Consider the following 14,169-nt stretch of genomic DNA (forward strand, 5'->3'; position numbering starts at 1 on the left):
CAGCCGATTGTCATGAAAATCAGTATAATGATGTATTTTTTGTTGGCGTAGCAACGCGCGTCGGGTACAGCGAGTTTTTAATAAAATGAATGAGGTATCACGTGGGGGACAAAATGGCCGTTTTTCGTGGAATGACCCATTCATATTTTCATTTTAAAAAAAAGAATAAAGAAAATGGAGCGAAATATTTCTATCTGACTTTTCGCATTAACTTAAAATGTAGCATTGAGATTGTGTTTTCTTGAAAAACATCTGAATTACCTGACAGGCATCTTTTCCACCTTCGAAAAATCCGGCACACATAAATCCTTTCGTGATGGGTTGAAAATACCTCCGATTGCAATCGGCGTTGTCCCAAATGGGCATGGTCACTTGCTGCAAACTGCCGCTGCCAGAACCACCTGGAAAAAGGTTTTGCATCACATTTCGTCTCGCACAGTCGACTAAATGGTTAGACAGGAAACAAAATCGGCCGTGGTAGCCCGATCGGTAGAGTGTCGGATTCGGGGCCGGAGGGTCCCGAGTTCGAACCTCGATGGTCGAAGACCCACCGTCGTCATTAAAGGGGACTGGGCGACGTTAAATAGGCTCGTGGTCTCAATGTCCTCCAAGTGAAACGATACCTCTGGGGGTGCTAGCACCAGGTAGCTATTAGCTCCTGGACTAGTTCTAAATTCTCATTAACTGTTCGATCCGGTGATGGTGCTGCCATCTATCGGTATATAAAATAATGGAGGCAAGGCATTAGTATGCAGTCCTCGACATAAATACAGCTGTAGTCAGTTGTGACTCAGAATAGGAATAGGAAACAAAATGCTCCGACAAATAAGGTTTATTTTATCATTTGCTCATGGCCTTATATTTCTTTATTTCGATGTTACGACATTAAAGCGGCGTTTCTCATACTTTTTGAAGCTATTGCCCATAAAGTGGATAATGGGGGGTGGGGGGGGAGTGTCCTAGCAACTGCTCCCAAAATATTTTTTAATGTAAGGAAAAAATAAATGAGTGATTGCATTTTTTTCTTTGAATGACGAAAAATAAATGACTTTGAATTAATTTATTCATTGAGGTAAAGAAAATCCTGTTTTTAGAAGTTGGTGCAGTTCCATCCAACGCATACAGTAAGCCGTATTTCAAAGTTATTACTTAAAAATCAAATATTTATATATTTTTTATATTTTTTTTAATAATCACTAACTTGGTAGTTACATAATATGTGATACGCATGATCATTTTAATAATTTTATTTTGTGACCGAACGAGAATTCAAGGTTTCAATTTTTGCTACCCCTTCAGAAAATCCTATTTTACCCCTGTGAAGGTGTTAAACTGTTCGGTAGTACATAATTTGAAATAGAATATCATGCTAAAGTTTTTCCCTTTCAATGATTAACCATCTTAAGTTATAAATTGCATACAACGCAAATAAAAGCACACATTTCAAAGCTTTTTTTTATAAGAACAAAATAACAGAAATTTCGTATATCCTGGGTAACATTGTCCTAAAATTCATTATATGAAATGTGAATTTCTGAAAAAAATATTAAGAGAAACACATTAGAAACTTAAAAGGTATTCTGATTTCATATACTTGAACACTGCTTACTCCTGTACTCGACTAAACACCAAACAGTGTACAATAAAATGTGCTTCCAGAAATCATGTTGATTTTGAACATATATTTCGGATTTTTTATAGTTTGCTTTCATTATTTAGTTATTTTATACGTAACAACTCTTTTTAAATCACTTTTTAAAAATATATTTTTGCTATGTCAACCTCATTAATAACATCTTGAACAAAAGAATGATAATCGGTATTCTAGTACCGGGTGGCCCAGCAGGTAATGTCTGAAACAAAGTCCAATAGATGGCGCTAGGTGCAAGTGAGTGAAGCCAAACTTGGTGCGCATGCTCCGTTGAGTGGGCAATTGTAAATGTGGATGTTCCTTCAATGTGCGGTGCGCTTTATCGTGTGATTCTCCTTAGTAAAAATAAACAAAAATATTCGACGGAAGTTCGCGAATTTATTGTGCTACAAATGGCCAGATGTGATGAAAATGTGAAGGCAGTTCAACGAGCATGGCAGGAGAAATTCCACAACAATTGGCCAAACAAAAGGACTATGGAAAAGGTGAGTCATTTTGTGCGTTTGACGGTACAAATTTTATCCTTTTTTTGCTTCCATGTTTGTTCTGAAAAATGTGTTTCAATCCTCTTCCCTGTAGACTGTATGCCAAGTTCAAACGTACTGGATCGGCGGAAGATGATAAAAAAAGCTATGGCTTAGAGTCACCGCTACTGTGGTCACAGACGATTTTTCGCTGCCGATAAGACCCGATCTGCAGAACTAAACCCCTAACTGCTGTCCTTGTTAAAGATGACAGTCACTTCGAACCTTTATATCATTAATAGCCCAATATGTGCTTTCAATATAAGTCATGAAATTCTACTCATGTCTCTTGTGTGTTTTTATGTTTTCATTTGTTTCAAACATTACTCACTGGGCCACCCTGTATGTGCTCTTAGATACAGTCATAGGGTGGAAAAAACGTAATACTCCACATTAGTTGAGTACTATACGTGCGGCGAAAAAAAAAGACCTGGCTTAAAGTCCACTTAAATTCAATTTTGATAATATACAAAGTAAAATGTCTGAATTTTCGAATAGGAACCTCTATTTTTACTACATAAATGAGTTTTTCAGACTGGAAGGATCTGGTGTACAAAATTTTCATCGCAATCCGGCTTGTAGAAGAAAGGATATTAACGAAAAACGATTTGGGGACCGCCACCCTATTTAAAAATGGTACTTTCAAGGTCAAAGTTTAGCAATCAATGCAAAACTATTAAATTCCAACTACATTTTTCAGGAAAAATAACTGAAGCTACCTACTATACTATATTAGCATTCAGTAATGAATTGACAATTTTCGGATTATGTTAAAGGTGTCTATTTTAACTCAACTTGGGGAAAACAATATATTACTATTACGTATCTCAAAAAAAAAAAAAAAAAAAAATGAAATTAATTTGAATTATGTCATCTTGAATTCAAATTATGTTTTTCGCAATCACGAATGTGTGTGTGTGTGTGTATTTAGGTGTGTGTGTGTAGGCATGTGTGTCTCTGTGCAGGCAAGAGTGTTGGTAGTTGTGTGTATGAGTGAGTGTTTGTGTGCGTGGAACGGGGTATGTGTATGTGTGTGTAGGCATATGTGTTTGTGTCTGTGTGCTGGCATGAATGTGTGGGTAGTTGTGTATGTGTAGGTGTCTGTATGTATGCAGTTGTGTATGTGTGTGTAGGTGTATGTATTTGTGTGTGTGTGTGTAGTTGTGAATGTATGCGCGTGTGTGTAGGACATGGACACAGCCTGGAGGCGACTTTCGCTATAGGAGCAGCATCGTGAGGAGCCGGTCGACGGTGATGCAGCAGAGGGTGCTGGCGGGAAAGTAAAATGATATCAGGCCAAAACAGTCAAGTGAGAACAGTAAGCAATCGTGATTGCTGAAAAAAAAAAAAAAAAACTTGAATCTTCTAGCATTTTGCTTAGAACTTGCGAAGTAAAAAAAATCTCTACGCACTAGCGCAGCTTTTTGGAGGGAGTTGAAAGAGTCGTTAAATGCATAAAAACTACTGTGCTAGGATCGGCAATAATATTAAAAAGTATTGTAGTCGTGAAAAAAATTTCACTCGAAAATCAACCTTAATTTTCATTTTTCTCATCCCCGAATGAATGTTGAGTTTTTTTTGTTTTTTTTTTTTTTTTTTCCGACCCGACCACACGTGGAATGCCTAGGAACCTACAGACACCCGAAATATCCATTTTGGCGACCCCCGAATTAATTGCAACGAATTTTCTCGTGACGTCTGTATGTACGTATGTATGTGCGTATGTATCTGGCATAACTCAAAAACGGTATGCCCTAGAAAAATGAAATTTGGTACGTAGACGCCTAGTTGTGCACCTTTAATTTTGGTTGCATTCGGATGTTCCTAAGGGGGTCTTTTGCCCCTTTTTGGGGGGAAATCATTATTAATTTCGATGTAAACTCAAGTGGTGTTATAATTTGTCGGACACTTGGCGATACATTGCCAGTCTTTTGGTCGCCAACTTTTGTCGCCAACTTGGCGACCAATTTGGCGATTTAATTTTTTTTTAAAATCTGGTTCCAATTTGGCCACTGTTGGTGATATTTAGAGAGTAGACTATTGAATCATATTAAAACTGCCAGTAATGAGAAAATGACATTAAATTGGAGTAAAAGGAAGTCATTTGATGCACACATCAGCTCGTTTTGTTTAAAATCTAAGAGTCAATTTTTTTTAATTAAATATATTTTTTAATATGGCCACTGTTGGTGATACTTAGAGAGTAAACAATTGAATCACATTAAAATTGCCAATAATGAGGAAATGACATTAAATTGGTTGTAAAAGGAAGTCATGTCATCAGCTCGTTTCTAATGTGAAACATATTGGGCAAACAGTTTTTATTGTAGATTAAAAACAAATAAGAATTGGTAATTTCATTTGGAAAATTCCGTCTATTTGTGGAAAAGAACTCCCTAACTGCAGTTAATACTATGAAGACATATAAATCTGACCTTTTATCGATCTTTGGGATGAATACGAAATAGTTACCATATGAAAGTGTCCCCCATCCAGTCACAGTGCCCATGTATCCGACTAGAGCATTGGCTTTCAATCCTTCCGTTGGCAAGCAGACGGGGCTCATGAACTCGGAGTAAGTGACAGGCTTCCTTAGCTTCAGTAGAGCGATGTCGTTATAAAAACCGCTTCGAGAGAACTCGGGATGAGGAATGGCTTGGGCGACCTTGAAATCCACGGGATCCATCGAGTCATCGCTTCGGAATAAGTGATGGTCTCCCAAGCGGACAGTCAGTTGCTCTTTGCGGTATCTGGAAATCAAACTCTCTTAATAATATGACATACACATTACTTTTAGTTGACCATCTGATGATGGTCAACTGAGATGGTGACTGAGATCCATTTGGAGAGATTGAGAGGAACTGGAATGAAATCAAGTTTACTGTCATCATCTGATGATGGTACACTGTTATAACCAGATGTGCCATATAGGAGCGAATTTCCGCCTTAGGGTGCAAAGACGGAACCACAGGGAGACATGGAGGCTAGGAAATATTGTTCCGATATCTTTTAGCACCTCAGTGGATGAAAGAAGGTAATGAAAGGCCATCAGCCTACGCAGTAGCCAATAGCTGAATCTTTTCCCTTAGAAAAGGTGCCCCGCTCGCACATGCGCTGTGCGTTCCGGTATAAGTTCAGTTTAGCCACTTAAATGGCGGACGACGATGCTGCAACAAAGTTGTTTAAATTTTCACATTGAATAGACAACGAAACTGGATTAAAATTCAACATTTCTGTGACAAACCTTCAAAAACTTGCGTAAGTACAGGCTTTTAATCATGGAGTAAAATTTAAGGCTTTCCAACAGGCTTTTAGTGTTTTCAGAGTTGTGTTTCAACGAAGTAAACTGAGTATTACTTATTGTTTATAGTTAACCGTTTTAACATAGTGATGTATGGCTTTTTCATTCATGTGTAATAATATATGGTGTTACTTGTTTGTCGCGTCAGCGGCCTCGCGGATTTTCCCCAAAAATGTTTATTGTTAGCAATGCGAAATAATTATTAAGTAACCAGGATGAAAATGCAAAGATTTAACTAACTGCTACAGCAGATACTCTAAATGTCTTTATCTTCTCAATAAAATAGCTGCGTAGACGTAGCAAAGGAAGAAAAAAAAACGCTTTGAAAAGAAATCTCTCTGTGTTTTATGCCATGACTCATTACGTGAAAATATTTCGTTGGTGTTATTTCAAAAAAAGAATGCAGTGTCTAGACGCGTTTATTATTTTTTCTTTCTAATTTCTGTTTCCAATGCTTTTTATTATGTAGGATGCTAAAAATTTGTTTTTATTTTTAATGTCAAATAAGTTCCTATTTAAAAAAGAAAAAAAAAGTGCTTTTTTTTTAGATTACTTATGTTCAAATATGATATTCAAATGTCGAACCATATATACGTATCTATATGTTACTCTTGATTAAAATATTTTGAACGTTTATGAAATGCCTGCAATTTATGAAACGATTTGATTTTTCCGTGATTGTAACAAAATAACTGAATATTTTTGGCTGTGCCTGTAAATTATCCATAAATGCCTACACTCTTAATTTTTGGTACCATGCTGTAGTAAATGTCAATATTATTTAAAACTACTGAACAATCCAAGGGTTACAACTCGAATAGAGGAATTGAAGTCATGAACTCTTCTAAATTATGTTGGAAAGTCTGAAATGTGATCAAAAGCCTTAAATGACAAGTTTTAATCCAAAATCAATTCAATGTGAAAAACGTACCAAAACATTGTATATCATAAACCTAAACAATAAACACAATAATATTCAAAAAACGCGCACAATACGGGGCTGGGGGAAAAGGATCTACTGTAGAAATCATAAGGGTGCCATTTATCTCTCCGAAGGTTCCTTCTTTTCACCCCCGCTGTCTGTCTTTTAAAAGGTGCCTATTTTTCACCCTTGTAAAAGGCGCGATTTCGGCTCCGTATTGGGTGTCGCTGGTGAACAAGCGTTTCCCTCCTGAAAGGTGCCAAACGCAACCTGTAATTTTAACAGTGTACTCATCTGATGGTACATCATCTGATGATACTTAGTCATCTGATGATGGTGACTGAGATCCATTTGGAGAGATTGAGAGGAACTGGAATGAAGTCAAGTTTACATTTACCCGAGCCTGTTTTCATTTAACACAGAGACTAGAGGGTTAATGGATATCTGTCCTCCACCAAGTAGGTAGATAAATTGCAGCATACATAATCAGTTTCCAAGCTTAAGATATGCTGCACCGAACATATTCAGTGAATCCACCAAACGCAAATCAGACATAAAATGAAACGTGGATTTCTGTCCCCCACCAAGTAGGTAGATAAATTGCAGCATACATAATCAGTTTCCAAGCTTAAGATATGCTGCACCAAACATATTCAGTGAATCCACCAAACGCAAATCAGACATAAAATGAAACGTGGATTTCTGTCCCCCACCAAGTAGGTAGATAAATTGCAGCATACATGATCAGTTTCCAAGCTTAAGATATGCTGCACCAAACATATTCAGTGAATCCACCAAACGCAAATCAGACATAAAATGAAACGTGGATTTCTGTCCCCCACCAAGTAGGTAGATAAATTGCAGCATACATGATCAGTTTCCAAGCTTAAGATATGCTGCACCAAACATATTCAGTGAAACCACCAAACGCAAATCAGACATAAAATGAAACGTGGATTTCTGTCCCCCACCAAGTAGGTAGATAAATTGCAGCATACATGATCAGTTTCCAAGCTTAAGATATGCTGCACCAAACATATTCAGTGAATCCACCAAACGCAAATCAAACATAAAATGAAACGTGGATTTCTGTCCCCCACCAAGTAGGTAGATAAATTGCAGCATACATAATCAGTTTCCAAGATTACGATATGCTGCACCAAATATATTCAGTGAATCCACCAAACGCAAATCAGACATAAAATGAATCGATGCGCAAAATGGATGGCAAAAATACGCACCAAGGTGTCATTCACTTTAAAATGGAGTCTTCCAAAAAGCAGCTAGATTAACTAAGTTATTTCCATATACCCGAGAGCACGGGGTAAATAGAAGGATTAAAATTGCTCGTCGAAAATAGCCGGAGTGCCATTTGTAGGCCTGCTGGAGGGAAACATGTGTTAGATCATACAGTCATCCCTGGCTACTTCGCGCTTCAACTTTCGCGGCTTCACTACTTCGCGGTTTTTTCAGTTTTTTTTTTTTTTTTTTTTTTTCCCCCAAATTCATTAACTAGCCTTTTGCATGCGCTCGTTTAAACTTTTTCCAACAAAAGAATAGCAATGTATATCTTTTTAAGTAAGCTAAGCTCTTCTGAGGCGTGTAGTTGTACTAGTAAAAGGAGTGGAGGTATAAAATCATCGAAGACAATGAAGGGAATCGCTGTCTGATTTTAACCGTTAAACATTAACTGGAAAGTATAAATCACTGTATTATTACTAGGGGATGCAAATGCATCTATAAATGGTGTTCAACAATGTACTGGCTTTGTAAGTCTTATACGGTGTATACTTAATACCTTTAATGAGGATAAATGTAGATAAGAAGAACGGGGGCTCATACGGTCACTAACTGGCAATTGATTCATCATCGAACAAGTTGAGCTATTTTCATAGATTAGTAGATCGATTGTAAGAACTTCATTTGTGTGTGTAGTTAATTTCTCAATGATTAACAATGTGATATATATTTCGTCTAATTTTGTGCAATATATTAAGTAATACAAACATAATGGTGGCAAAGGATGCTGTTTCATGTCTAGGGGGCTCTAACTATGTTAGAAACCTATTTAAATTGTTGTAAAGTAAGTTGCATGCGCTCTAATTAGGAGAATATTCGGTTTATAAATAGAAACAGAATTTTACTTCGCGGAAATTCAGTTATTGCGGTAAAGTCTGGAACGAATTAACCGCGATAGACGAGGGTTAACTGTATATTCCAAAAATATTCCCATGCACTTGGTATAAATTTTGATGAAACTTTCCCATGTTTATCTCTTTTAATTTGGTTTTTTTCTAGAACGCATACCAAGTTTTATTACCAAGCGAAACAAGAAGCCAAATTCTAAGTTTCATGTATTTTCTTCAAAAATGGTGACGCAAGTAAAATTATATTTACAGTTTGATGTGCAGAACAAAACCCTTCCGGTTTGTTTTCGTTTAACAAAAATATAGTATACTCCTGATCATCCGTGTACGGATTATCCGGTTGGCGGATTATCCGTGCATCATTTCGGAGTCACACTTTTCTAAAGCTTCGATAATGTTATCGATAAAATCACTGAGGAAGTTAAAGAAATCGAAGGTTTCGAATCAGTTGACGCTGAAAATGTCGAAGAGTGGTTTAAAAGTGACGAATGTGAATCAGGATTTCAATGTCTAACTGACGAAAATATCATTGAACTTGTTACTGACTCAAAAGCAAGTGATGATACCGAAAACGAAGAGGAAGAACATGAAGAAAATACAATTTCGCATTCTACTGCTCTACAATCTGTGGAACATTTATTGACTTACATGAGTGAAAGAAGTTACGATTACGGAGAAATAATTGCAGTAAGAAACATTCGTACGGACATACACAACAATTTAAACAAACAAAGAAAACAAAAATGTATCACCGATTTTTTTTTAAGCAATACATTTCGAAGAAAAGTTCCTGGTTTGTGTGAGTATATACATAGTTTTTTCTAATTTCCCCTTAAATAGTTACCTTGCATATTCCTTAAATGATTTTTCGGATTATCCGTGTTTTTCGATTATCCGTGCTACGCCGCCCGGTGATTAGCACGTATAATCGGGAGTATACTGTACCACAAATTACTTCTAAAAAGTTTACACGATAGAAAACTTATACAGGAGAAATAAATCCAAGTTAATTCCTGTGTATCAAAATACCTCTATACCAAATGTGGTAAACAGTTGTTATGTGGTAAACACAAATATTTCCTATAGTCCTGCAAATCATATTACAAAAACACATGGTACAGTTTTATTCAGCAAATTTCATTTCAGAAACAAATTTTATTGCTATTTTTTCAGCGCTTTTTCGTAAGTCTGCAACTTAATTTTTTTAAATGGTTTTCATGGAAAATGGAATAAGAAATTCAACTTCTCTCCTAAAGCACGTTCTTTTAATTCATAATTTTTTGCAGTTTCTTTACATTTTTTTTCACAAAGAAAAATTATTATGACAGCATTCCTTCAGACTACAACTGCGAGGGGTACATTGGTCCGCTTTATGAAAACAAAAAAAAAACGAAAATTTTTAGAAGCATTAAAAAAACAAAATTCTACTAATATGAACAGCGGAGTTGATGCAGACCCGAGTTGTGCAGAAAATGTAGAAGTTTTTTGCGTAAATAGCGTAAATGTAGAAATTTTTGTCAATATAATATTTTATTGCGTTAAATTGATCTTTCAACTTTTTTTCCGTGCTAAACACCAAAAAACATAAGTTAGTTACTATATTAGAAAGTATTGATGATTAAAATTGCTATAGAAGTTGTTTTGGTAATTCGAACCAACTTTAAGCTCAAGGCATGTTGATCCGTTTCACACAGTTGCGAAAAAAAGAAAAAAAAACATATCTCTTTATCTCTCTTTATATACTTAAAATACACCACCAGCTCAGTTATTCCATCCGAGGACTGCAGTTTCGTGCTTCTTAGCACTCATCAGCTTGGAATCGATTCCGAGCTGATGAGTGCTAAAAAGGACATCGATTCCGAGCTGATGAGTGCTAAAAAGCACGAAACTGCAGTCCTCGGATGGAATAACTGAGCTGGTGGTGTATTTTAAATATTTTCCTTAGCCCTGGCTTTAGGGCGGTAACTTACTATAAAATATATCTCTATGTAAAGTTAATGAATTGAACCTTTTCAAAAAAATCTGTGATAAGAAATATGTAATGAAGGTCATAATAGAAGATGAAACTGCTGAATAAATTTTTTGATGAGATAAAAAATGAAAAGTAGATATGCTCCTCATCTTCCCCTGCATCCCCTGATTAGCAAACTCTATCTTATTGCTAAGCAAAAGCATCAACACAGATTATGAATGAAACCAGAAAGCTAATTCATTGCATTCCTCTGAGAATCATTACAGGGCTGTGGAGTCGGAGTCGAAGAGTCGCAGTCGGACTGATTTTGGGGTGAAGGAGTCGGAGTCGTTGGAAAACACTCCGACTCCGGGCTTCTTTTTTTCTTTCCTTTTTACTGACTCTCTTTGTATTTTTTTAAAAACTGACTACCAATTGGTTCGATTACATGTATAAAAAGATACTAATGAGAAAATAACTGTCATTGTGGCAATCAGCTAGCTTGAGTGCTTACCGAACTTTCTGTAGCCGTCCCCCAGTTTACTTGCTTTTTAACTTAACTAATAGCAACTGTCAGCAAACGGTTTTGTTGCATAGCATTTTCAAGTAATCACTTTCAAATGAAATTAGAAATATAGTGTTTTGTTCGATCTCAGTTATAAAATAGTAAAAGAAACGTAACAAATTAGTAAGTCGAGTGAAATATAATTTAAAATATATTCCCGAAAACTTTCAAAATTAAAATATTTATATTTTTTATAAACTCTGAAATTAACTTTGGGTCTAAATTGATAACAATAACTACTCCCTTCTGTCATCTACCAGATGGGTGTCACCCGGGGGAAACCAACCCCTCTCAAGAACTGGGATTTAGAAAAAGAAGCTTTTTTTCTCTCAAGATACAGCTTTCAAAAATTGAAAGCACACGATTTGATCAATACCTATTTGTTAAACATTAAAGGGGGGCAAATTACAGCTTATCCTTTTCAAATTTTTTAAAAGGGATTTTTAAGTCATCTCACTTTTTAACTCGTAACTATTGGAAAATTTGATTTTTAAATTGAATTTCTAACGTTGTATTCGTCTTGGGTTTACAATAAAAAACAAAATTCGAAATTTTCATAAAAAAGAATTAATATTTCAATCTCTGTTTAGAGGTTTTCCCCCTTCCCCTGAAGGGAGAGAGGGAGTTGAAAAAATACAACTAAAAAAATCCGGATTCGGAGTCGGAGTCGGGCGTTTCAAAATTTAGGAGTCGGAGTCGGACATTTTCCTTCCGACTCCGCAGCCCTGGAATCATAACTGATTTTTAGACCAAATTGTAGACTGGCAATATATTTCGTTAAAGATAATATAATTTCTAAATACTGCGTAAATTGTGTACAATTGAGTTGACAACAATTTGTAAATAAATTGAATTCTTACTTTCGACCCCTTTGGTCGGATAGACAATGGGCTGCCGTCAATATGTACCAGGTGTCCACCAGGGCCCCTCCACACCAGTACTCTCTGCCGCGATGGCTGTCTAAGAAAATGGCGGCCTGAAATGCAATGCATCATTTAAGAGTCATTTCTAAAGGGTGTCCCAAAATTAACGCAAGATTTGAATTTGCCACCATTTTTTCCATAAATGGTTGGCAGCCATGAAAAAAGATCAATTTGACAGTTGAGAGTTTAGGGTTAGTAAAAATGGGATGTTATTGTACCATACAGCTAGAGAGAATGTATAGCTGGGATGTTATGTGTAAAAATGGGATGTTATTGTACCATACAGCTAGAGAGAATGTATAGCTGGGATGTTATGTGTTAAAATGGGATGTTATTGTACCATACAGCTAGAGAGAATGTATAGCTGGGATGTTATGTGTAAAAATGGGATGTTATTGTACCATACAGCTAGAGAGAATGTATAGCTGGGATGTTATGTGTTAAAATGGGATGTTATTGTACCATACAGCTAGAGAGAGAGTGAAACATTTCAATGACTGCATGAGGCATTTCCTGGTCTCTCATTTCGGTGATCAGAATTGGCACCCTAGATCGTGTGATTTAACATTATTAAATTTCTTCTTATGGGGTTATTTGAATTCAAAGGTCTATGTCAACAAGCCCACAACCACCCGTGCATTACCGTGTTGCGATACCGAGCGCCAATAACAGTAACTGCTTGACCAGCCTCAACTTTCATTATTTTTGAAACAATTGTTCAATAATGAAAGCGCGTTATTGTATCGTATAACGCTCCATCTTTGATTACCCTAAACTCTCAGCTGTCAAATTGTTCTTTTTTCAGGGTTGCCAACCATTTATTGCAAAAATGGCGGCAAATTCAAATCTTGCGTTAATTTTGGGACACCCTTTATTACGTTTAAAGAACTGAAGGAAATTTTCTTAGCAAAGAACTTTTATCTTGTAAAAAAAGAAAAAATATTTTCATCAGGCAGAGTCACGAAAAAATATACATATAATTTCTTTCTCTCTTGCTAGTTTTGTGCAATCACACCAGGTATCATTTTATATGCATAACTAGCTGCAACTTGATACAGATACTATTAGTGATTTAATGTTTTTCTCAATGGAAGCGTGAATATGTTTATCACAAAAGTTTTTGATTTAAAGAAAAGTCGTGCACAATTTTTTTGACCTTCTAAATAGAGCCAATTTTCAAGATTCATTTCCTTAAATTTTGAAATAAAGAAAGCAGAAATATATTAAGGAAAAAAAAAGCATATGTGTGGTTAAATAGGTCATGTTTTGTATTACGTTAAGCTTAGCATACATTACATTGCTAATAATATTACTTGCTTTTTAAATCACTTTTTGCTCTTATGTGTGTGTGTGTACTAAATTAAAGTAAGCTATTACAGGAAAATCGTATAGTGCAAAATAATTAAATTATAAAGCACACACAAATATAAAACACAGAATTAGCACTGACCAGACGAGTGACCGAAACAATGGTTCGGTTCAGTGGAATTGACTGAGCTGGCGGTGTATTTTATGTATTTCTGCCTTAGCCCTGGCCATAGGGCGGTAACTTACTGAATATACTTGCCTTTGCCTTCAAAATTCGAGTCGAACCTAACCATTGTTTCGGTCACTCGTCTGGTCAGTGCTAATTCTGTATTAGCTACCAGTTTGTTTGGCACTCTTGGCTTCCTTAAGAGATTTTCCACTTCCAGCTCAGTCACTCCTATGCCGGGCTGATGAGTGCTAATAAGCACGAAACTGCAGTCCTCAGCTGGAAATGACTCAGCTGGCGGTGTATTTCATGTATTTCTGCCTTAGCCCTGGCCATAGGGCGGTAACTTACTGAATAAGGAGTAACATATTCAAAAGGTTTTAAGACATATTGATGGGTTAGACAAACATCCGAGAAACATGTTAAAAGCGATTTTGATACAAACTTCTGCTCACTACTACAAGCTACCTAGAAAGCAATATTTTTTATATAAAATATTATACATATGCGTTAATTTACTTTTCCTTACTTAAGCTTTGAAGCATCATTTCTACATATTTGGCAGTTAAAAAATGACATTCAGTTGACTATTAATTCGATTGAATCTTGGAAGAACGAATGATATGTTAAGTATGTGTCAAAATTCATACATTTTTCTTTCGTCATTCGGTACTTCTTTGTCAAGTGAGTACGAACCAAAACTCGCATTTC

The 14,169-nt window shown here is 36.0% G+C and overlaps 1 protein-coding gene across 1 annotated transcript in view; it reads right to left on the reverse strand.

Annotated features, from left to right (window-relative positions):
- Positions 1 to 14,169, reverse strand: part of LOC129233110 (proclotting enzyme-like) — a 117,742-nt gene that overhangs the window by 14,268 nt on the left and 89,305 nt on the right. The window contains exons 6-8 of the mRNA XM_054867169.1: positions 11,922 to 12,037; positions 4,648 to 4,925; positions 262 to 401 (exon numbers count right to left, since the gene is read on the reverse strand). Of these exons, the coding sequence (XP_054723144.1) occupies positions 262 to 401; positions 4,648 to 4,925; positions 11,922 to 12,037 (534 nt within the window). The remainder of the gene's footprint in view (positions 1 to 261; positions 402 to 4,647; positions 4,926 to 11,921; positions 12,038 to 14,169) is intronic.

This window comes from Uloborus diversus, unplaced genomic scaffold, assembly GCF_026930045.1.
Source record: "Uloborus diversus isolate 005 unplaced genomic scaffold, Udiv.v.3.1 scaffold_17, whole genome shotgun sequence".
NCBI classification, from domain to species: Eukaryota; Metazoa; Arthropoda; class Arachnida; order Araneae; family Uloboridae; genus Uloborus; species Uloborus diversus.